The sequence below is a fragment of the Myotis nattereri genome (genome assembly GCF_964212035.1).
Source record: "Myotis nattereri genome assembly, chromosome: 2".
Lineage (NCBI taxonomy): Eukaryota > Metazoa > Chordata > Mammalia > Chiroptera > Vespertilionidae > Myotis > Myotis nattereri.
The window spans coordinates 164487298-164510421 of record NC_138076.1 but is presented as its reverse complement, the minus strand read 5'-3'; the positions used below and the strand labels follow the sequence as shown (position 1 = coordinate 164510421).

The following is a 23124-nucleotide window of genomic DNA, read 5'->3' as shown; positions in this document are numbered from 1 at the left end:
GGCTCCCCAGCCCGACTGACTGACCACAGGGGCTCAGAAGGTCCCAGACCTTCCTGGACTGCACCTTCATCATGGCCCCGCCGGAGTCAGGGGAATGGACATGGAGGGCGGAGGGCAGAGGGGGAAGAAAAGGAGGAGCTCTGACCCCACAGGGATGGGGTGTCCCTGGGCTCCTCAGTGAGTGCAGAGGAGGGCAGGGCCAGGCTGTTTGGCTTGATGGGGAGAACAGAGACGCTGAGAAGGGATTCATGGGAAATGGGCCTAGGGTTTCATGGCAGGGGTGGGGCTGGGAGCTGGTACACCAAAGCCAGGTTTCAGGCTGGGAAACACCTGTGCGGGGTGGGGAGGTGGGGAGGCAGGGGAGGGGTGGAGAGCAGGCAGGGTGGCGAACCCCAGGATGCAGGGAGGGGAAGGGAGGACCGGATTCTGCCGCCTGGGCCCAGGCTGCCGTCCAGCCTCCACCCCCCCCCCCCCCGCCCCGGGAGTTCATCATGGCAAGAATAGCTTCTGGAGAAGGTGCCGGGAGCTGCTTGGGCAGCCTGTCCATTTCTGTGTGACCTGCTGGGAGGATCCCGCAGGAGGAGGGAGGGCACAGGTGTCTGGGCTGATCTCAGAGGTCCAGGCTCAGGCCCCAAACGCCCAGGGAGCCTCCTTCCCTCACTCCCTAATACTGTCAGACCTCTGGGGAGCCCAGCTGGTGCAGGAAAGCCAGGGCACCCAGCCCCCTCAAACTCCGGATACTGGGAGGGGGATAAGTAATCCTCACTGTCCCTGGTCCATGGCTGGGTCTGGGTGAATGAGGGCACCAGCGTTGCACAGAGTTTGAGGCGAGGCGAGGCTTGAGATGTGAGTTTAGGCCAGGGCAAGGGTTGGGCAAAGGGTCAAAGGGACCTGCTCAGAGCCCTCTGTTGGGGAGAGTCTCAGGGGAGCGAGGAGGTGGAGATAAAACTGACCCCACTTCCCGTTCACCCCGTCAGGAAGCCTCTGGCCGGAGGCTGGAAGGGTGGATTGTGAGATGCTGATGCCGAGTGGAGTGACTGAAAAGCTGGTGGACAGTCCCAACACTCATTGTTTGAGCTCTTCTCAGTTCAGAACCAGGTTTGCCTCCCCTTGCAACCTAGGGGCTCTGAAGAGCTGTCTTGAGTCCGGCTCCAGTCTCTCCTGTGGCAGGGGAGCTGGGCTCCCGGGGTCCAGCTGCCTCACTCCGAGGCCTCTGACTCCTGCAGCAGGAGCTTCTCCGACATCTCGGTGATTTTGATCACGGGGCCTCTGCTGTTCCTCTTCTTCCGGAAGGGGGCTCTGGCCAGGTGGGACTTGGAGGCAGCTACAGGGAACAGAAGGGGTGGGGGAGGGAAGGGGCTGGAGGTGTGGGGGCCACTTAAAAGGATGCCTTTGGGGTCATGACCCCACACCCTGTCCCCCTCTCCTCTGTGGGGCAAATAGACTCACCAGTCCTGGGTCTGGATTGCACAGCGCTGACCACAGCGGCCGGAGCCAAGTCCATCCTGGGAAAGGAGGGGGAGGGAGGGATGTGAAGGGAGCCTGTGGCTAATGTCCCTCTGGGATTGGGGCCTGGGGACTGGCAGGTGGAGGGCAATTCTTGGTTGTCATCCCCAGCCCTGGGCTGCCCTGCTGTGTGACCCTGGCCCACCAGCAGGTCCTTTCTGAGCCTCTGTCCCCTCTCCCTTGTATAAATGGCTAACTTTTACTGAGCGCTTATTTGTGACAGGCATTTGCATGCAGAATCACCAGTCCTCCTCACCACAGGTGGAGCATGTTTATGATCAGCCCATTTGCCCGATGGGAAAACTGAGACTTTAAGAAGCTGGGCCAACGTCTCAATTTGTAAAGTGGCTGAGCCGGGACATGAACCCAGGCCTGCCAGGCTCACAGTATCGCGCTGGAGGGGGAGGCTGGCCGTGTGTGGCGCTGGTTCTCTAGTTCTCCTTCTCCCTCAGCCCCACCCCACTGTCCCCACCCCTCACCTGCTCTCCTCGCCCTCCACCAGCTTGCGGTAGGTGGCGATCTCAATGTCCAGGGCCAGCTTCGTGTTCATGAGCTCCTGGTACTCTCGTAGCTGCCGCGCCATGTCCTTCTTGGCCTGCTGCAGGGCGTCCTCCAGCTGGGCCAGCTTGGCCTTGGCGTCCTGGAAGGCCAGCTCACCCTGCTCCTCGGCCTCCTTGATGTTCTCCTCCAGTTTCAGGCACTGCAGCCAGGAGGACAGAGGGAAGGGATCAGCGAGCAGGGCTGAGAGGGAGAGAGTGGGCCGGGGCCAGGAGCCCACCTCACGGGTGCGTGTGGGGAGGGAGGGCTAAGCAGTCCGTTCCCGGGTGTGGTGATGGGTTGCATTGCAGCACCAGGGAGCTCAGAGAGACCTAAGGCGACACTGTCCGGAGACCACCAAAGAGGCCACCTGTCCCAGCCGCCCTTCTTTGGAGACCCACCACTCCCTTCTCTGCGTGGCTGGTGGGAGGTGGCAGGCTCTGGGCGTGTGTGGCGGGCGCTCTCTAACAGTCCAGCAGCCCTGGCCAGTCCACAGAGCCCTCTCACAGGCAGAGATCACGTGATCCTCACAGCCATCTCGTAGAGCAGGTGAGGGACGGAGGCACAGAGGTGCTAAGTGACTTGCAGGCCACTTCGGCCACTTCCTCTTGCACGTACTCAGCACGCCTGAGTGAGCGTCTGTGTGTATATGTGTGTGAGCAAGGGGCGGGGGCGATGGGAGAGAGAGGAAGAGAGAGGGAGGGAGGGAGAGAACATGTGCCCCCGTGTTCCTCCCTGCTCCTACCCCCAGGGGGTCCTCCAGACTCACGTGGCTCTTGATGGAGAGGATCTGGGATCGGAGCTTCTGGATGCGCACATTGAGGTCAGCAATCTCGCTGCGGCTGCTCTGGAGGCTGTTCCCAAACTCGGCTGAGCAGGCGGCCCGCTCCTCCAGCTGGAGGGCGGAGAGGGGGTGGTGGGCAAGATCTGCTCACTGTGCCCCCGCCCCAGCACCCTGCTTCTCACTCCTTGCTGCTCCTTTTCCTCTCACCCCAGCCTCCTCACTCCTATGTCCTGTCCTGCCCACCACATCCTCCTGCTGGCTGCCCTAGACTGAGCCACACAAGCTGTGCCCACACCTGGCCTGGCCTTGCTGGGTGGCAGCACCACCCTGAGCTTCTGGAGGGAACAGACTGTGGGCTCTCTTGGCCCAGCACAACGCTGAGCTCTCTAATTCTCCATGCCTGCCTGGGAACTGCCTGCTGTGGCCTCTGCCGCTGTGCGTCCCCATCCCCCCCCCCTCCCCCCAAGGATCTCACACACACCTGAAGGAGCCTCAGCCATCACTAGTGCAGCCCCTGCTGCCCTGGCGGCCTCTCCCACCCTGCGGTCCGCCACGAACCTGCCTCCGGGAGTACGCCTCAGCCTCCTCCTGGCTGCGAGCCGCGATGGCATCGTACTGGGCCTTCACCTCCTCCACGATGCCGCTCAGGTCGATGTGGCAGCGTCTGTCCATGCCCACGGTCACTGACATGTCCTTCACTTGGACTGTCAGGTCCTTCAGCTCCTGGTGGCACAGACATGGGGGTTCAGGGCTGGTGGGGGACACCACCATAGTTCCTTTATCTCCAAGGTGGGAGGAGGGGAGGCTATCTGTCTTCCTGGAGAGACAATCGAAGCATGAATGCCTCCCAGCTCGCACCCTGGGAAAGCAGCTCGCCACCCCACTTGCCCCCCCTTGGGCCTTCCTCGCTTCACAGAGAGGGGCACAGGGAGGACTCCTGGCTCCAGGCCTACCCTACAGCCTTATTCCCTTCACTTTCCCGGCTGTCTGCACTGTGGCCCACCCCAGGGCGCACACCTTCCTCCTGGGTGATGGGAAGCAGCCCAGGACATTTGGGCCTGGGGGAGCCGTTCGCTCTGCTCATGTTGCAGCATTGTGGCTCGAAGCAGCTTAGCCCCACCCCCCCGCGATCCCTCCCCCCTAGATGGGGAGCTCCCTGAGGGTCTGGCAGAACCATTTCAGCTCCAGGCCCTCCACATCTGGTAAGGGAGCATCTCAGTTTGTTGGTAAATGTTGGAATAGAAACCCTAGAATGATGAGGGCAGGAGTGGGCCTAGAGACTGACAAGCCTATACTCTGCACCTGAGGCAGGTGACATCAGGGTCACCTGAAACGGGCTGGCCCCTCCCCATCCAGCTGAGGGGCTTTCCCGGCAACAATGACAATGGGATTCAACCTCAATATTTCCCTCTTTTCCCTATCCTGTAGGATCCTCTCTGTTCCTCCTCTCTGCTCAGGAAATGCCAGCCTCCATCCTCAGAGACCCAAAGTGGTGAAGCCTCCCATTTCCCCGGGGCTCACCCAGGCCCGGCCTGTGCTGAGTGCCCTCCCGGCAGCCTCGCCTCCCATCCTCACCCGGCCTGCAGGAGTGTGAGCCCAGATCACAGACAGGAAAGAAGCCCAGCACAGAGGTTATGGGGACACTGGGAATGCACTTTGCGGCTCTTGCTAAGCTCCCTTAGAGGGGCAGACAGGAGGGGAAGCCGCTGTCCTTCTAGCCCCAGACTGGCTCTTCCTGTCACACCTGACAGCTCCTGGCCTGAATGCTCAGGGGTGTGGAGAAGCAGGTAGGGACAGGGGTGTTCCTAAGGGGCTGCAAGGTGTCCCCTCTCTGGCCCTGGGCTGCTTTCCCTGGAGGTGCTGAAGAACTGCTGGCATCTGTTGGGGGGTGGGGGTTGCAGGGGGCCCAGTGGGAAGGGGGAGGAGGCCAGCATTGTACAGAGTGAGTCAGATGGCCAAGGCTCCTAGAGGCCGGGAGGGGGGCCAGGCAGTGGGGGCGAAGCTCTCCTGGAGGAGGGAGGGTGTGGGGTGCAGACGTAGTTACTCCTACCGGCACTCACAGTCCATCCTTGACCTCTCCTTCAGGCATCAGATTTTGTTCAGTGATCTCATTTTTCTGATATATTTATATTTTTACTTGCTTGTTTGAATCAGGATCCAAACAAAGTGCACATACTGCAACTGGGCCATATGTCTCTAAGTCTCTCTTCCCGTAGACGCAGATACCCCTGCCATCGCTCTCTATTTTTCTTTCTTACTGTTTTTTAAAATTGAGAACACTGGGTTGCTTGCCTGGAAGAGCCCCACAGTCGGCATTTTACAGATTGCTCTGTGTGCTGGTTTAGCACGCACCTCTGCCCCCTGCATTTCTAAACACTGGCATTGGAACTGGAGGTCTGCTCCGATCGGGTTTGGTTTTGGTTTTGGCTCGTGACTGAATTCTGACCCTGTCTCCTGACTTTGGGCCCCTCCCTGACCCCCACCTGTCTCTATGCTCAGAGAGGTTGTGTTGGAGCCTCTGGAGTCTATACCAGCCAAGGCAGGTGCCTCTGACTTGCAGCTCGTACCCCTGCAGCCATAGAATGCAGGGCCCGGTGGGTCAGCTAGTGCCACGTGGGCCGCTGAGCAAGCCACCCCTCCCCTGTCTGCTCGCTAGCATCCCTGGTGACAAGGATGGGCTCCGGGAAAGGGAGCTTGGGCAGGGCAGGCATCCTGCAGCCTCTCAGGCAGCATCCTGTCTCTGCCTCGAAGCTGCAGGACCCCGAGCCCAGTGGCCAGCTGCCCTTTAGGGGGTCTCCTGACAAAGGGTTTTGGTTGACCTTCACATGAACAGAGACCACGGGTCAAAGGCAAGGAAGGGCTGACCCCGTGCCACAATAAGGTCAATGATGCCCACAGACTCACACCCACCTCTGCTGCCCCGGTTACCATGGAGACTGTCATTTCCCACATGGAACCAACATCCCGGCCAGGCCTGCTCGGCTGGGGACAGTTTCAGAGATGCAGCTCTGGGGTCTTCGGTCACCAGGTGGTGGGGGCCAGCGGGTTCTGCATAAGGCCCTCTATTAGCACTGCCAGCCCCGGCCTAGGTTGGCATTTGTTTCAGTTCAGGAACAGGCTAGGGCAGTGATGGTGAACCTATGACACGCGAACTCATTTTTTTGGTTGATTTTTCTTTGTTAAATGGCAATTTAAATATATAAAATACCAAAAATATAAATCTTTGTTTTACTATGGTTGCAAATATCAAAAAATTTCTATATGTGACACGGCACCAGAGTTAAGTTAGGGTTTTTCAAAATGCTGACACGCTGAGCTCAAAAGGTTCGCCATCACTGGGCTAGGGCACTGTCAAAACACACAGAAGGAGGGCTCCCCCACCAGGGCAAAGGACTGGCTAAACCGCTGATGGAGCAGGGAATGCAGGAGCTTGGTAAACAGAAGCAGGAAATGGAGGGTTTAGGACATCTGCAGGCCTGTTCAGACATGCCAGCCCACGGGGCTGCACAGGGTAGAACAATGCTGCCTTGTGCGGTGTGGCAGTGCCACCCTGGGCTGGGCCCTAGGAGGATGTCACCTCCAAGTTGGCAAGAATTAAGCCGAAGTACAGTGTAGAGCTTCTCTAGGGAGCCAGAGGCTGAGGAGCTGCCACGTGGATTGGGTGACCACGCTCCTGTGGCCCCCAGGTCTGAGGGCTCACTTAGTGGTGCTCAGTAAAATGTAGTGAGGGCACTGGGCTCTGAATGCCACCACCTCTTATAAGCTGGGTAACCCTGGCCAGTTTTTAAACCTCTCTGAGCCTTGGTTTTTTCATCTGTAAAATGGGCATAATTATAGAACTGAAAACAGCTAATGTTTACAAATACTTCCCATGTGCCAGACACTGTTCTAAGGGTTTTGGGTTATAGTAACAAAATAAATCTTCACAGCAGGCCGATGAGGTGGGTGCTATTATTCTCCTATTTTGCAGATGGGGAAATTGAGGCATGGAGCGATAAAAGAACCTGCTGAGTTCACATAATTGCTGAGCCAGGATTCAATTCCAAGCTGCTCTGACGTTAATCATTATCCCTCCCTCACAGAGAGTGAGGATTAAGTGAGATTATGCCTGGAAGGTGCGTACACGGTGCGGGGATACAGAAGGCCCGCAATAAACAGTAGCGGGGATATTTTCGTAACTTGTGAAGGCGACGGAGCCAGGGGAAGTGTCCAGGGCAGAGCAGCCGACTCCCTGAGGCACCATGAGGGCAGGCGCCAAAGTGGCTTAGACTCAGCAGGTTCCTTTTGCAGCAATCTGCACCCCAGGAGGTGTGCCTGGCTGCAGGGGGGTGTCCTCAGATGTAGCTAATCTCCTGGAACCCGAGTTTATGGGTGGGGCAGGCGGAGTTCTGGCTGGCTGCAACCAGGCCCACGTATGCTCAGGATCTGGCATGCACTTTGGTAGCTGAGGGGGAATGCGAGCCTCTGTCAGCCTAGGCTTCTCTCACCAGCCTGTGCCTGGAGGTGAGGGCCAGGGGGACTGCCCAGAAGGATGCAGTGTGGACATGGGGCCCCAAACAGTGCCTGGCCTTTGGCTCCTGCAGGCCTATCCGTGTGTGTGTGTGTGTGTGTGTGTGTGTGTTGTGTGTGTTGTGTGTGTGTGTTGTGTGTGGTGTATGGTGTGTGTGTGTGTTCTGTGTTGTGTGTGTGTGGTGTGTGTGTATGTTTTGGGGAGAGGAGAGGGCTGTTTTCGGGGTGTGTGGTCTGTGTGTGTGGTGGGGTTGTGTATGTGTATGTGTGTGTGTATGTGTCTGGTGTGTGTGTGTGGGGTGGGTGGGTGTGTGTGGTGTGTAGAGTGTGTGTGTGGTGTGGGATGTGTGTGTGTTTGGTGTGTGCAGTGTGTGTGTGTGTGTGTGTGTGTGTGTGTTTGGTGTATGTATGTGTGTGTGTGTGTGTTTGGTGTGTGGGGTGTGTGTGGGGGTGTGTGTGTGGTGTGTGGTGTGTGGGTTTGGTGTGTATAGTGTGTTTGGTGTGTATAGTGTGTGGTGTGTGTGTGTGTGGTGTGTGCGTGGTGTGTGCGTGGTGTGTGTGTGTGTGTGTGTGGTGTGTGGTGTGCAGTGTGTGTGTGTGGTGTGTGCGTGGTGTGTGTGTGTGTGTGTGTGGTGTGTGGTGTGCAGTGTGTGTGTGTGGTGTGTGCGTGGTGTGTGTGTGGTGTGCGTGGTGTGCAGTGTGTGTGCAGTGTGTGTGTGGTGTGTGTGTGGTGTGTGTGTGGTGTGTGTGTGTGGTGTGCGGTGTGTGTGTGCGGTGTGTGTGTGTGTGGTGTGCGGTGTGTGCGCATGGTGTGTGTGTGTGTGTTTTGGGGAGAGGAGAGGGCTGTTTTCGGGGACACAGAGGTGGGCCTACACAAGTAGCCCATGCTTTGCTGATCTGGTATCTGCTCCAGAGTTGAAAGCAGCGTGTCCAGCCCTCTTGGGGCGTCTCGTGTCTGCCATGTTTTCCTCCCCCCCCTCCCCCACCCCCCTCGAGGTGGCCATGGCTGCCCCAGCCTTTGCTTAGACCTGCTCTATCGGATGCGGTGGCCACTAGCTATATGTAGTCAGAATGGAGGTGGGCTGTAAGTGTAACCTACACATAGGATCTTGAAGACTTAATATGAGGAACAAAAATAGCCCGTTAATTTTTTTATATTGATCACATGTTGAATAATCATATTTTGGGTATATTGGGCTAAATAAAATGTATTATTAAAATTATTTTTTTCTGTTCCTTTTATTAAAATAATGTGGCTATTAGAAAACTTAAAATTACATATTAAATTACATAATTGCTAGTATGTGTAAAATTATTACACATGACACACGTGGCTCACTGTGTTTCTGTGAGTGCCGGTGCAGAGGCTCACTGTGTGGGGGATCTTTTTAGCGAAGAGTCAGTCTTGCCTTCTCAGCCTGCAGCGCCGACCTCGCTTCCTAACACCTTCCCCTCGCTGCCTCCCAAAGTGCCAGCCCGGCTCTGAGCTGAGCCCCTGCGGCTCTCACCAGCACAGCCGAGCCCTCCCCCGCTCTGCAGCACCCTCCCCAGGTCCCCCACCCCCAAGGCCACCCAGCACACTTAGAATAAGGTCCAGAGCCCGGCTCTGGGTCCAAGCCCTGCATGATCTGGCCCTGCCCGCTCTGCCCTGGTTCTTTCTTTGCTTTCACCACCAAACTCACTTCTGCTCTTGGTGCTTTGCACAGCTCTTCCTTCTGCCCGAAGCCTCCTCAAGTCTCCACTAGGCTGGATTTTCCTGGTTTTGGCCTCCTCTCGCTTGCACCTCCTCGGAAATGCCCCTTGACCTTGAGGTCTAAAGCTTTCCCCTCCCTCCAGCACGATGGCATCATTGGCTTCTTTGCAGCCCAGTACTTCTCACTCTCCAAAAGGATCTTCCTTCAGATGTTTGTTTAGTTGCTTATTACTGTCCCCTCTTAGCTGAGCTGCACCCCTGAGAGCAGGCACTCTGGCCGTCTTGCTCGCTTGCTGTGACGGCAGTGTCTGGCATCGGCAGGCCCGGAGGACACATGTGTTAGATGGATGAATTGGCTTTAGTCCTCATCACCAGCCTGCGAGCCCGCTACTGTTACTCTCCCCACTTTACAGGTGAGGAAACCGAGGCACAGAGCGAAGAAATAACTTGTCCAAAGTCATAGAAATGGTAAAGAGCAAGAGTCAGGCTTGGGGTCCAAGGGCTGCAACGTCTAAATGGGACAGGAGCCAAGCAGTTCTGCAATGCTCAGCTCAGATATACGTCTGGTTTTGCCTGGCCTTCCTCCAGCCATAGCTCCATACTTGTAGGACCTCCGGCCTGGCTCCGAGTTTGGGCTCTGGGGTGAGCAGCAGGGAGGTCAGATTCAGAAACACTGGCCCTGTGATGCCTGCCTCGGCTGCACCCACAGTGAATTTGGGCCGAGAGTTGTGTAGCTCTGATACCTCCTCCCTCTCCACAGGAGGAGGCCGTGAAGTTGTGGTCAGCAGCCCCTAGGACCATTTTAGCAGAACTTTCTGACTGTGGTGTCTTTGATCCCTGCTCTGGCCTTGGCTACGTTGCCATAGCTTGGCACCAGCTGTTTGCAGTATGCAGGCTGCCACGTCCTGTCATCCCCAGCAGTGGTGCTGCCTGCTCATAGCTCAATGGAAGCATCACCCCTGCAACTTCTCACCCCTGAAACAGGAGGTGTGGAGAGGAGAACACATATCCCAGAGGATGCCAGGAGGCAGAGTGGCGAGGAGGGGCAGCGCCCAGAAGCCAGCAGCAGGGCCCGTCTGCTGACTGCACTGGCTCTGCGCTAGGCCTTGCTGGGCCATTGTCCCCCCCCCCCCCAGGCTCAGCTGAGGACTTAGGGACAAATGACCGTGTGTCTGGAGGCTCTCTGTCTGCATTTACTGGGTCATTTTTGTTTGGTAGAAGCTGGTATTGTCTTGGAACCAGAGAACCTGACTCCAGGCCTTCCCTGCCTTGGCTCAGGACAGGGAAGGGTGAAGCGCGTGGCTATCAGAGCTGGAAGCGGGGGACCTGCAATCAGGCTGCCGGGACAGAGGGAGATCGTCCAGTAGGAGTGGCTGCTCAAGGCCCCCTGGCTCCCCACTCCCCACTCTGAGGCTGCCTCCTGACCCTTGTCCAGATGCACCTGGTCCTCGCGTGCCCTCAGCACAAGGAGGGCACAGGTGCTCCCTGAGAGAGGCCTTTGGGGACCCTACCTGCCCCTGCTCCATGAAATACGTGCCGAGGGACAGGTTGGATGATTGACAGCCGTGCAAGAAGGGGCTAGGAAACCGTTCCAGCTGTGGCCAGAAACAGCGAGTGACTGTGAAGGTTCCACGCCCCACTGGACGTCCTTCCCTCCCCTGCACCCCTAGCCGTGGACCAGTCAGCTCGTGGCTCGGCAGGACACCGCCCTGTCTCCTCACCTGCTCGTAGACGGTTTTCATCAGGTCCACGAAGCTCTGCAGGCTTTTCAACTTGGTCTCCAGTTCGGTCCGTCGAAGACACTCTGTGTCCAGGTCCTGGGGGTGGGAGCAGTGGTGAGTGATGGGAGAGGGAGTCGGGGGTCCCAGGGTGGGAGTGGGGTGGGGGCCTTTGCTTCCTGGGTCAGAGGGGGGGAGTCCCACAGGAGACCTGACTCAGAGCCTGGAGGCGGAGCAGGTGGGGCAGGTTTCTCTGTGGTCTTGGGACTCAAGCCTCTGAGGGCTTTGCTGGGGGATCTGGAGGGAAAGCGGGCAGAGGGTCCCCGAGGAAGGAGCCCAGGCAGGCTACCTTCTTCAGCTGGACGAAGGTGAACTCCATGTCTGTGCGCTTGGAGATCTCATCTTCGTACCTGGGAGGCAAGGAGAGAGAGAGAGAGAGAGAGAGAGAGAGAGAGAGAGAGAGAGAGAGAGAGAGAGAGAGAGGTGGCTCAGCTGGATGTGGTAGGAGCTTGGGGTTTGGTTAGCCCTCCCTGGGCGGGGCTTAGGGCTTTTGCTGTCTCATTTGGTGCCTTGTGACAATGAGCAAAGAGTAGTCCTTCCTTCAGGTGGATGGAGCCCCTCTTCTTCTATGACACAGCCCTCCTCCCCTGTGACACCCTAGTGTTGGCTCCGGGGAGGCAGGCCAACCCATTCTCCTTCCTGACTCTCCTGCTGGCGTCTGCCCCCTTGCTGGCTGTGCTCCACATTCGCCTCCTCCAGGAAGCCTCTCCTGATTGGTAGCCCTTTCACCTGACAATTTATTCCCTCATCTTTTCCCTAGTTCCTCCCCTAGGAGTCTCAGTTTCAAAAAGCTGTGCCCTTGGCCAGGCCTGAACCGAGCATCCTGCTTACCCCTTGCCCTCCCCCATCTCTCCCCTTCCCTGCAGCCCCTCCCTCCTCCCTTCTGCTGGATGGTAGGACACCATCCATCGTGTTCCCTCCAGAGGGAGGGCAGGAAGAATGTGGACTCTATAGTCAGACGAACTCTCCGTGTGGTTTTGGGCAGGAAACGCCATCCCTCCTTCCTTGAATCCCTGGTCTACCAGGGGTGTGCCTGTGTGCATGTGTGCATGTGTGCTTGCATGTGTGTGTGTGTGCCTGGGGCCGATGAAGTCCCCTCCTGACACAATGACAGATGTGCACAGTCAGTACCCTCTCTCCTTCGCTTTGCCTCCTTTGCTCAAGTCCACCTTGTGTTTGGACCAAGGACACTGTTGGGAGGGGAGATGGGTCCCTGCATCCCTGATCTTACCCTCTTCCTCTAGTCCACACGTCTGTCTTGGCTTCCCAGGGGGGGGGGTGTCGGCCAGCCTTCCCGCCCCCTGCATCCCCCCAGCCCTGCCTGCCCCGGGGATGTGGGGGTTCTGTTGCTTCCTGTGTGCTTCCCTCCTCCCCAGGGAATACCTGAATCACCGGGGCTCTAATTACAGCCGCCTGCCCAGCCCCTGACCTCCCAGCCTGGCAGCGTCACCCCTCGCCCACATCAGCTGCTGGACCTGCGCCCTCAGGCCTTCTTTCCCGCCCGCCTTTCCGAGGAGCGGAGGGGGCAGACCCAGGGGTGAGAGCCCGCAGGGCGCTGGGTCTGAAACTCAGTGTGCTGCCTGGTCACTGCCTGGGCTTCCAGCGTCTGCAAGGGGCTGCTCGGCTGCAGGTCACGATGGCGGGCGGAGGGTGGGTCAGGGACTTGCCAGGGTGGATGAAATGCCCAAGAAGCTTCACCTCAGAGTCCTCAGCCAGGCAGGCTGCTGGTCCCATTTCACAGATGGGGAAATGGAGGCCCAGAGAAGGGCCCGGAGGCGCGTGGGGTGTGCTGGTCAAGCCCGGGCCCAGAGCCAGGCCAGATGGCTCCAGTCTTGCTTCCTTGCTCACCAGCCGGGCGACCTTGCATAAGCTACTTGTGTGCGTGCCTCACTGCTGACAACGGTGATGTCGTGAGGATGAAATAAGCAAAAACATGACGTGCTCACCGCAGTGCGTGGCGCCTGCTAAACCTACTGCTACTCTGACCACCTAAGCTCCGTTCTCTCCAACGCCAGCCAGGCCCTCAGCCCCTCTGCCTTGGCCTCCAGCATTTTCGGAGAGAAACGGGGGAGGCCTCATGGCAGAGAGAGAGCATGGCCTTTACAAACCCTCCGGGCCAGGCTGACTTGAACAGGCCTCCCTCTGGTATTGGGGGGAGCCCAGATCTGAGCAGCCCCTTATGGCCTGGCCCTCCCCACACAAGCCTGGGTGTCAAACCTTTCCCCGTCTCCCCTCCCCTCTGGACTGGGGAGCTCTGCCTGCCTGGGAGGGCTGTCCAGTTGGGGCCTCTGTGGTGCCAAGCTCCTCTTTACCCCTCCCTGCCTTTCCCATCCTCTGTGCAGCCTTCCTCCTCCCTCCCCATGGGCTCCGCTGGGTTTGGGCCCCAGGTCACCCCTCAACCGGGTGCTCTTGTGAAGGGAACAGACTGCACAGCTGTCTCCCGTGGACCTGAGGCGCTTGCCGTGGCCTTGAGCAGGCTGTGCCTCTAGCAGGGCCTCTGCTTCACTTTTAGTAAGTAGACGGGTTGGCTAGCTGGTCCCTGGGGTCCCGGCTACATCCAAGCTTTGGGAAGTCTCCATCTCTATAGAGGCTGAGGTTTGCCATGCCCCCCATTTCACCTCCAATCTCTGCCAGTCACCAGCTCCCAAACCCGTTCTCAGCCCTCTCAGCTCGTCACACCCACACCCCCCTCTCTGCCCAGCTTGTTTATATCTAGGAGGGAAGCTGATCTCATCGGCCTTGAGGAGGCAGGGCACACCCCTCCCTGTCAGGGCTTGGGCTGGCGTCTCCCGGCTCCTGGGGGCCCTGGGCTTTGGAAGGCCAGGCGGCAGCTTCCCGGGCTCTGGCCTGCAGACCCGGAAGCCCTCTGGCCTCACTCCCCCCAACTCAGGCGGGTTCCCTACCTGGGGAGAGGGTGGGAAGCCCTGAGCCTAAATGTAAAATCAGGCGGCAGATAGAAACCAGGCGGCGGGCCAAATGAGGGGGCTGAGCCAGATCAGAACAAGTAGTGTTTGTACAGAACTTCCAGTTACAAAGTATCTCCGCAGATGCGATCTGGCTGGGCTCATGGGCGCAGCCTCTCACCCTGGATGACATGGGCTGGGATGGGTTTTAGCTGGGATGGGTTTTAGCACGCATGGCTCTGTGACTGCGGACCAGCCCCTGTCCTCTCTGGGCCTGTGATTCCTTCCGCATGTAACCCATGTCCTCCCACCAGCTCTGCCAATCTCTGATCCTTTGAGGGCCAAAGACCTACTAGATACCAGTGAAATGAGTCATAACTTCCCCCATTACGGTCAGAATGGGCAATCAGATTCCTTATGTGTTTATCTAGGACCTGGGAGAGAAGGGCTGGAGTAGAGGAGACCTCCAGGCCAGGGAGGGGCCCAGCCATAAGGACCAGTCCTGGCCAGGGCTGCAGATCACGCCTGTTGGCTGGAAAGTTCCCGGCAGACTCACAGGTGAGGAAACCGAGGCCCCAGAGTGGGGGGAGCGTCCTGGTGACCATGCCCTCTGACTGTGGCCTGAACAGAGGAGGTGATGCGGAGAGGCGACGGGCAAGCTAAGGCCCAGCCCAGGTCCCTGGACAGGCTGCCCACACCCTCCAGCCCTGTCTGCTGGCTGCTCAGGTCAGCGGGGCTTGGGGCAGGACCCAAACACCGGAGGTGGAGAGGGGGTTGAGCCTCAGCCGGTCCACCCCTCGCCCTGGCTGGAAACCAGACCTGAGAAGGGGGTGAGGGGGGTGGGGTGCAGGGGCAGGGCCTCTCTGCCCTGCCCAGCCTCCGTGTCCGTGAAGCCCTGGCCACTGTCTGATCAGAGAGGGTCCTCTCTCCTCTGAGCCACCCATGTGCCTGGTCTGCCTTTCTAGACTGGCCAGTTCAGCCCAGCAAGCCTGCGTGCATCAGGGACGGCCCTGTGTGCGGGCACTTCAGCCTTCTAGGGGTAGGAGGGTGGCCACTCATCGCCACACTGAACTCTCGACTTGCTCCTCACACCAGCCCCAGCTGGTATCAACCCACACAGGAGGAAACTGAGGTTCGCCTGTTAAACAACTGGACAGAGGTCACAAAGCTAGGGTGGGAGGGGGCAGGGAGTAAGTCCCTTTTAGTCTATACCTAGACTAGGTTTTTAACCACTGAGCTTCCTGCCTGCCAGCTTGTCCCCCAAAGTCCTAAAAGCATAGTGCAGGCTGGGGCTGTGTCTCCCCCATCTCTCTGGACCCCACTGAGGTCGGCACACACCACCTATAGATGATTGCTTCTCAATTCCAACAAAACCCACTGCTTCTGTCTTCTGCCTGCACCCGCTCCCTTCCCTGGCAGCCCATCCAAGCCCATCGGGACTTCCCACTGCCAGTGGGACGTGAGCGGAGAGCAAGGGTGTTTATGGACACAAGGGGAGGGAACAGGGGACAATGGCTGAGATGGTGCCCAGGGGTTAGCTGTCAATCACAAGCCTGACCTAGTGTAAGAGTCACTATCTGGGGGTGGGGAGCTGTGGGTTCACTGCTATATTCCCTTGAAACCTAGAATATTGCCCGGCACATAGTAGGTCCTCCGTAAGTATGTCTGGAGTAAAGAAATGCTTCTTAAAGAAGCTTCCTCTTTTTCTGGCTTGAGTGCCCTGGACCTTGTTCCTGAGGGCAGGTTGGTCCCCACCCCCAGTCCCTGCCCACCGCCCCCAGGGCGCATGCTACCTGATCCGAGACTCCTCGACCTTCTCCAACATCTGCAGCAGGTTGGCCTCCAGCTGCCCCCGCTCCTGGCTCACTGTGCGCAGCTCCTCCTGCAGCCGGCCCTCGTACTTCTGGTAGAGGTGCCCAAGGTCAAAGGCAGTGGAGCCCTGGCTCTGCAGGAAGCTCCAGCGCGTCTCCAGCAGCTGGTTTCGCTGCTCCAGGGCCTGCACCTGGGAGAGCAGGAAGGCTTCGGTGACAGGGCCAGGGTCAGGCCCCGAGGCCCTAGGACCGCCATCGCACCCCCTCTGGGGCTCCCCTGGGAAGTGGCAGCTCATCGGCTCCCTGCGCCTCTCTGGGGCCCTCACTCAGCACTCAGATGGCACCTCCAACGGCTGATTGCTGATTGTTCCAACTGAAGATGGTGAGATAAGGAGGGATCTGAGAGAGGTGGAGCCAATTAGCAAAGGCTTCCTAGGGGAGGCGTGGGGCCAGCTAGATGAAGGAAGGGGCCAGGGTGTGAGCGTGAGGGCTCTTCGTGCCCGCCTGGGGCTTGGGTGGGAGACCCCAGGGAACCTGAGGTGTCAGAGGCCCACCTGCCACCCCCCTCGACAAGCCTGGTCTCATCTTGCCTTGGAAACCCAACAGGGTAGGGCCTGGCTACTACTTAAGTGCTAATCCTCCTGGCAACCATGGGCTTGTAGCCTTGCCAAGCCTCAGTTTCCCCAGCTGGAAGTTGGGGATAATGTCACCTGACTTGCCCACCTCTGTGGGCTGTTGGGAGGAGAGCCTGGGATGTACTTTGAAATAGAAACAAGAGCAAATGCTTCTGTGGCTCCTTCTGGGCATCAGGCCTGTTCTAATGCTTCACATGCTTAACTCATTCAATCCCCACCACAACCCAAAGGGGTATTGTTATGAGTTGCATCTGCCCGTGAGGAAAGGCGGCACAGAGAGGTGAACTTGCCCAGGGTCACAGGATTAGCAGGTGGTGGAGCAGGTGTGGACTCCAGTGAGTTTGGGTTTAGGATCTTTTAACCACTGCAACCTATGCCTCCTGTCTGCTGCTGGGTCACCGTGGGCCCTGCGCCCACCTGCCCTTCTGCGCTGGCTTCTGCCTCTAGCTAGGCCAGGTGCGCCTTGAGGATAGAGGCTGGGGGCTCTGGGCTCAGCTGCTCCTCTCAACCTCCGCCTCCTTCACACTCTCCTGCTCAGACTGCTACATGGGCACCCTCAGCTTACTCCTCAGCCACCAGCAGGCCGCCAGCCCTCACCCAGTCCAGGCCAGCCAGCCTGGGCTCCCCTGCCTCTTCCACACCCTGCCTGTCCTCTCCAGGCTCCAGCCTTCTTGGGGCCTACCCTTTCCACCACTCCAGTCCCTCCCCAGCCCAGATGTGCCCCCCCCCGACCTGCCACCGCTCCCTCCACCCTCCCCCGCCCCCCCCCCCCCCCCCGCCCCATTCCCTCAGTATGAGGCCCTCAGTTTATCTGCTCCTCACTTGTCTGGACCTACCACCCTCCCATCAGACTGACAGCCATCTGCTCCCTTCTTGGGGTCCCTAACCCCTTGGCGCCGGGACAGGGATAGGCCACGGAGGCAGGAGGGGTGGCTGGGCCGGGCTTCTGGACAGCGTGGGCTGTTGTGGTCATGAGGATGTTGTGATGACAGCCCCATGGTGTTCCCTGTGACCGCAGGCGAGTAGCTGGGCCCCTTGCTGCCCACTGCGGGCACCAGCTCCCAGAATCACAGCCAGGAGCCTTGGTCCGCACCCTTCACTTACAGAGGAGGAGACGGGGGCCCAGGGCAGTCAGGTGACGTGTCCAGTGTCACACAGCAACTTGGTGGCCCAGCTTCCCAGACAGGCCCATCTGATGGTGGCTGCCTACTCTGGACGGTCAGGGGTTCCCTGTTCCTCCTGAATTTTGGTGCCGGGTGGGCCTCCTCTCTCTTTCTCTGCCCTGCTCACATCCCAGGCAGTCTGATGCCCTTGGGAAGTCCCCCTTGGCATTCCAGTGACAACGCCGGCAGGAATAGTGGGATGATCCCCGCTCAGTCCCACCGGCACTGGAAAGTCCTGCCTGAAGCTGACCTAAGCCTACCCTCTGCGTCTGCGGTAGTCGCAGCCAAACAGGTTCCGTGGGGATGGAAGTCAAGAGGGTTTCTGTCGTACTTGTGTGTGTGTGTGTGTGTGAGAGGGTTGTTGGAGGGGAGGTATCTGCTCGCCCCACCTTTGCTCCGTTTTGACAAGCAGGAGCCGTGTTTACAGTGAGGGCGGGGTGCGAGGAGAGAAGTGAGGCTCCTTCCTCCACCCATGAGCAGCAGAAAACCCTTCACGCCAGGCAGTCCTTCCCGTAGTCTGACCCCAACGCCCTATGTGCAGCACTAGCCTCTGGAGAGGGGGTGCGTTTGGCCAGCCAGTGCAGCCAGAGGGCATTCTGGCTCTAGGGGATGGGGGACGGGAGCAGCCCCCACCCCTGCTGCCCCTGGGGGAGCTGCCTGTTGTCTCAGTGGTTGGGGATGGCACGGAACCCCCTCCCAGCACCTTCCCACAGACAGGCTCCTCCCTCTCCGCACAAAGGCCTAGGGAGGTGCCAGGTTAATTGTCACCATCCTCCCAGGCTGCTGAGCACTCACCTCTCCTTCCCCTTCCTCCCCATCTGGCTGACCCCCCTGCTCTTAGATCACCGGGTGGCAGTTCTAGGAGGGACCTCAGAGAGCAAACCTGCCTCCCATTGTACAGATGAGGAAACTGAGCAGCCCAGGTCCCCAGCCCATGGGCTCCAGGCAGGTGAGCCGACAGGCGGTGTCCTTGGGCATGCAGGTCCTATTCCTCAGGTGAGGGGTTTGTCAGATCCCCTGCCTTCAGCCAGACGTTGGCTTTGCCCAGGGAGCCCGTGGGCCTCTTGGTCAGGAAGGGCTGGTATGTGCCTTCCTGCGTGCAGGCAGGGCACGGCTCCGGGGACTTGCAGAGGTCACACAGGCCTCGGGGAAGACATGGTGCCACCCCTGTCTCCAGGCATGTCACCACCCCTCTTAGTTCCCCACTCAGGCTGACTGCTGGCCCCTTTCTCCTGCCCATCTCCCTCCCGTCTGTGGTCTGCATGTGAAGGTGAGCTGCCCGCCAGCGGCCTCTGCGGGGTGGTGACATGGTCCTCCCTGCCTCCCTCAGCCTCCTCTCCTGCTGCTGCTCCTGCTCACACCCTCCTCCCGTGGCTGCGGCTGGACCAGCCTTCCCACTGGCATGCTCTCGGGGCCTCCCTCAGAGCAGGAGGCACGGGAACTACAGAGGGGGCAAGTGGCTTACCCAGGAGGCACAGCCTGCGAGTGGAGGAGCCAGCACTGCTCCAGGGCCTCTTGCCAACTCCTGGTGATCTTCCCCAATACCCCCCCTTTACCTCCCCACCTCCTTCTCCACGAGCAAGGCCCTCATGGCCTTTACAGGTGATAGAGAGGGACTGGAGCTAACAGATCTTTCCCATGGAATTGTGAGTCAGGGCCAGAGGGCTGGACAGGAAGGTGGAACTCTTGGGAGGTCACCCCCACTGGCCATCTACTTCAGAGTAGGACTGCAGGCCATGCCTTCACCAGCCATTCCTATGAGGGGGCATCCTCTTGGCCATACTCAGAGCACCTCCCTAGCCCATGCGGGGTGTGTGTATGTGTGTATGTGTATGTGTGTATGTATGTATATGTGTGTGTATATATGTATGTGTGTGCGTGTGTATGTGCATGTGTGTATATATGTGTGTACGTGTGCATGTGTGTGTATGTGTGTATATATATGTGTGTGTGTGCGTGCGTGTGTGTGTGTGTGTGTGTGTGTGTGTGTGTGTGACCCCAGCCCACACAGCACGTTATTCCCAGACATCCCTCAGAGGCCAGAACCTCCTCACAGGCTCCCTGATTTCTCTCCATGCCTCAGAGGGACAGAGGGGATGTGAAGCCAGAGGGCCCTCGCCTGTCCCGTCTCTTTGCCTAGAACCCCCCACCCCTACACTGGTTATGGCATCTCGCCCCCAGCCCACACATCCCTTTCAAGCCCCATGCTGCACTCCTACCCTCCCCCTCTTCTCAGGCTCCTGCCTGGCAGGGGCTGATGGGCGGGGCCCATGATGGTGTTTCTGATAGAACAAACAGCACACCTGGGGCATGGTAAGTGCTTTATGCATTTTTTTCAAAAATGATCCCATTTGATTATGACAAGCCCATTACACGGATGTGTACAGGGAGGTTAAAGAATTTTCCTGGTTAGAGGTGGAGCTGGGATTCAAACCCAGTAATTTGGCTCCAGATTGCACACGCTTAACTGCTACCTGCTTCCAGTCAGGCCCTCGTGGCCTTTACAAGGGGACAGAGAGGGACTTGGGCTAACACATCGCCTCAGAACGGGTGGGTCAGCCGAGACTCCTCAGGCAGAGCCCCAGCAACCAGGCCCCCGGAGGCCGGCACCCAGGGCTCCCTGCGTCCACCCTGAGGAGCACCTGTCTCAAGGTCCCAGCTTGAGGGTCGGGAGGCTCCAGTCCTGCTAAAGACCTTCGAGGGCATTGCCTTGGCTCCTGGGCACAGGACCCCAACCCCTCAGGCCCCTCCCTGTACCTGCTCACCCTCTTGTCACCCCCCCCCGCCCCCCACGGCAGAGGCACAGAGTAATATCAGCTCTGGAGTTCAGGGAACAAGCCGCCCATCTGAGCCAAATTACATAGCTCATGAAGCATTCCTTTTAAGGGATTAATCTGGGTTAGGAGAGGAGGTGGCTCTGCAGGGACCTGCCTCCCCAGGGCAGCAGGCTAGTCTGCTCCTAGGCCAACAGCCCTCAGTGCAGGGCGCTGCAGCCAGCCAGGGCTCCCCACCCCCCACCCCCCACCCAGGCACTCCAGGTATGGAGGCAGGAATGCTGGTCCGGGCACGTGAACGGGAGAAAGAAATGGTTCCCATCTCAAAGGCTACAGGCTTTGTGTCTCACAGACCCGAGTTCAAGTCCAGCCTGTAGATTTGCTGGTTGTGTGACTTGGGCAAGGCACGCAGGCTCAGGATGGGCCGTTTCCTCGTGTGCACAGCGAGGGAACCAGGCCTGGGGGTGTTGTGTGTGGGCTAAACGACACGCATCTGCTAGGTTCCCACAGAGAGCCAGGCACAAGCGATGCTCTAAACCGGCTGCTCTCTTCCTTGGGCCCCTCTCTGGGAGCACCCGCCTCCTGGGGACACGAGCAACAGCAGAGAGAGGAGCCCAGAGGCAGGGAGAGCAAGGCGCAGGCGAGAATGAGTCAGGGCAGAGGGGTGGCTCTGGTCTCCTGGGGGGGGGGGGGGAGCTGCAAGAAGGTGGAGTTTTCCTCATCGGAAAAATGGGCATAAAATGACTTCTTTCCTAAGGCTGTTGAAGGAAAGAGAGATAAACATGGAAGCACGCAGCACAGTGCCCGGCACGTGATAAGCAATTAAGTAACAGCAGCTCTCACTGTTGTGACTATTACTCTTGGGCAGGGCCGGAGGGAGCAGAGCTGAGGGCTGGTCAGGAGAGGTTTCTGGAAGAGGCGAGGGAGGAGCAGGCTGGGGAAGTGGACAGGGCTTCCTCAGAGCTCCGGAAGCCCTTGCCCTGGGGCAGAGGGGACACGAGCACCCAGACCAGCATGCTGCCGCGGCATCGGCCCTAGGAAGTCAGGGCTCCGGGGACTCGGTCCGTCTGCTCAGGTGGGGGCCTGGCTGGCTGCCTGTCTCTGACTCGAGCATCCATCCCCTGCATTCCTATCTCTTGACTCCTCCGCTGCACCCCACTCAGCGGCCTCCTTCCTTCCGGAACCCCACACGCCCCCTAGGCTCCGGGGTGCTCCTGACTCCAGGAAGCTGAGCAGAGCCCGAGGGCGGGGCAGGAGGCTGGACCCTTGGGAGGTCATCGCCACTGTCCCTCTGCTCTGGAGTCGGACCGCAGACCATGCCTTCATCCATTCCCACGAGAGGGCATTCTCTTGGCCATCCTCAGAGCTCCTCCCTAGCCCCTGCCTGGGGGGAAGGTGACCCCAGGCGGCACAGCACATTATTCCCCGACCTCTCTCAGAGGCCCTCCTGGGGTCTCTTTCTCCCTCCATGCCAGGATGCCTCGGGGACGTCCCTCCACATCTCTGCTCAGAGCTTACGGAGCTAGGAACGCCGGCTCCCCATTGGCTGGGGGCAGGGGTGGGGCATGATGCTCGAGGAATAAAGAATTCAGCCACCTGCCAGTCCTTACCTCTCTGGACCCTCTTCCCACGCTCACTTACCTTGCCAATCAGGGAGGCAAATTTATCATTGAGAACCTTCATCTCCTCCTTTTCTTGGTTCTTCTGCTGCTGGATGGCCGGGTCCACCTTGAAGTCCAGGGGCACCAGCAGGCTGGGGTTCACCGTCACCTTGGGGATGGTGCCAGCTGACCAGCAGCCAGTGAGGCTGTGAGAGCTGAAGCCCGGCCTCGGGGCTTCGCAGCTGCCCCATTCCGAGGTCCCAGGCCGGGGGCCGCCCGCTGGAGTCACCTCACAGCTGCTCAGGCTGCTGAAGCCAACGACGCAGGAGCGGCAGGCCATCGCGGCCCCCGGGCCTGGAGCGGGGCGGGTGCAGGGATGAGCGAGGGAACCTCTGTGGGGCGGCGTTGGCAGTGGGCTCCCGTCGCAGGCCGGGCGGGCTGGGGACTGAGGAGCAAACACCTGTCGTACAGTGCTCATTAGCTGCAGGAGGGCGGGCACCTCCCAGCCCGACCAACCTGTTAGATGGTTACATGATGTGGTGCCCCGGCCCCTCCCCCGCACCACTCCTCCAGGCCCGGGATCTGCCTTGCTGGGGGGGCAGGTCACAGCCCCCAGCCCAGCAGGGCCTGGCTCCAGGGAGGGGGGCGAGTCTGAGCTGGCTGGGTAGGGGCGGGAGGCGGCAAGAGGAAGGGGCGATTCAGCAAGGAAGGAGAGGAGAGAGTGTGCGCCTGCCTCTCACCGCAGACCTCGCTGCATACCTGAAGGCTGACGTATCCAGGCCCACATACTTCTGGAAAGGATGAGGCAAGCGCAGGCCCTGGGCTCCCTCCCGAGTACAGGGCATCTCCCTGAGTGTAGGGCTGCCATGCCGGGCGCCGTGCCAGCCTAGCCTTGGAAAACAACACCTTTATTATTTATTTTCCAGCTGCCTGAGAGTCTCCCCGGCTTATCTTCTCCTCTGCCATTCTTCCTCCCTCCCTGCCCCCTTCCTTCCTTTGATCTCCCATTTATTAAGCACCTACTCTGTGCATCCCACTGTTTCAGAGGCTGGAGAGAAAAATAGATGGTCCAGGCCAAGAGCCTTTGGCTTTAGACACGTGAGACGTGGGTTTAAGACTCAGCTTGGCGGCTCACCACTGGTGTGACCTCAGGCAGGTTACTTGGTTTCTGTCCTCGGGTGTGAGATGCGTATGGAACTACCAATCCCACAGGAGGTGGTGTATGCGGAGAACTTAGTGGGGGCTGGCGCAAAGCCCCAGGAAACGGTGCTAAGACCAGTGCCTGCCTTCTGGGAGCTGAGTCTGGTGGGGGAGACAGTTATGGCCCAATGTTGCCCTGCCTCAAGGGCCATGAGAATGTGCCCCTGCCTCCCCCATTCCCATTCCTCTGTTCTCACTTCTGCATCTCCTTCCCCTGTTTCATTTTAAAT

General features: G+C 59.1%; 1 protein-coding gene across 1 annotated transcript; it reads right to left on the bottom strand.

The window, feature by feature from the left end:
* Positions 1-841: 841 nt before the first annotated feature.
* KRT80 (keratin 80) lies at positions 842-22034 on the bottom strand (the record flags this gene model as incomplete). Its single annotated transcript, XM_081082281.1, has 9 exons — positions 842-1324; positions 1450-1505; positions 1986-2206; positions 2813-2938; positions 3386-3550; positions 10751-10846; positions 11097-11157; positions 15504-15712; positions 21735-22034. The coding sequence occupies 9 exons, from the start codon at positions 22032-22034 to the stop codon at positions 1200-1202; spliced, it is 1359 nt and encodes a 452-aa protein (XP_080938407.1). The 3' UTR covers positions 842-1199.
* Between the last annotated feature and the right edge of the window lie 1090 nt (positions 22035-23124).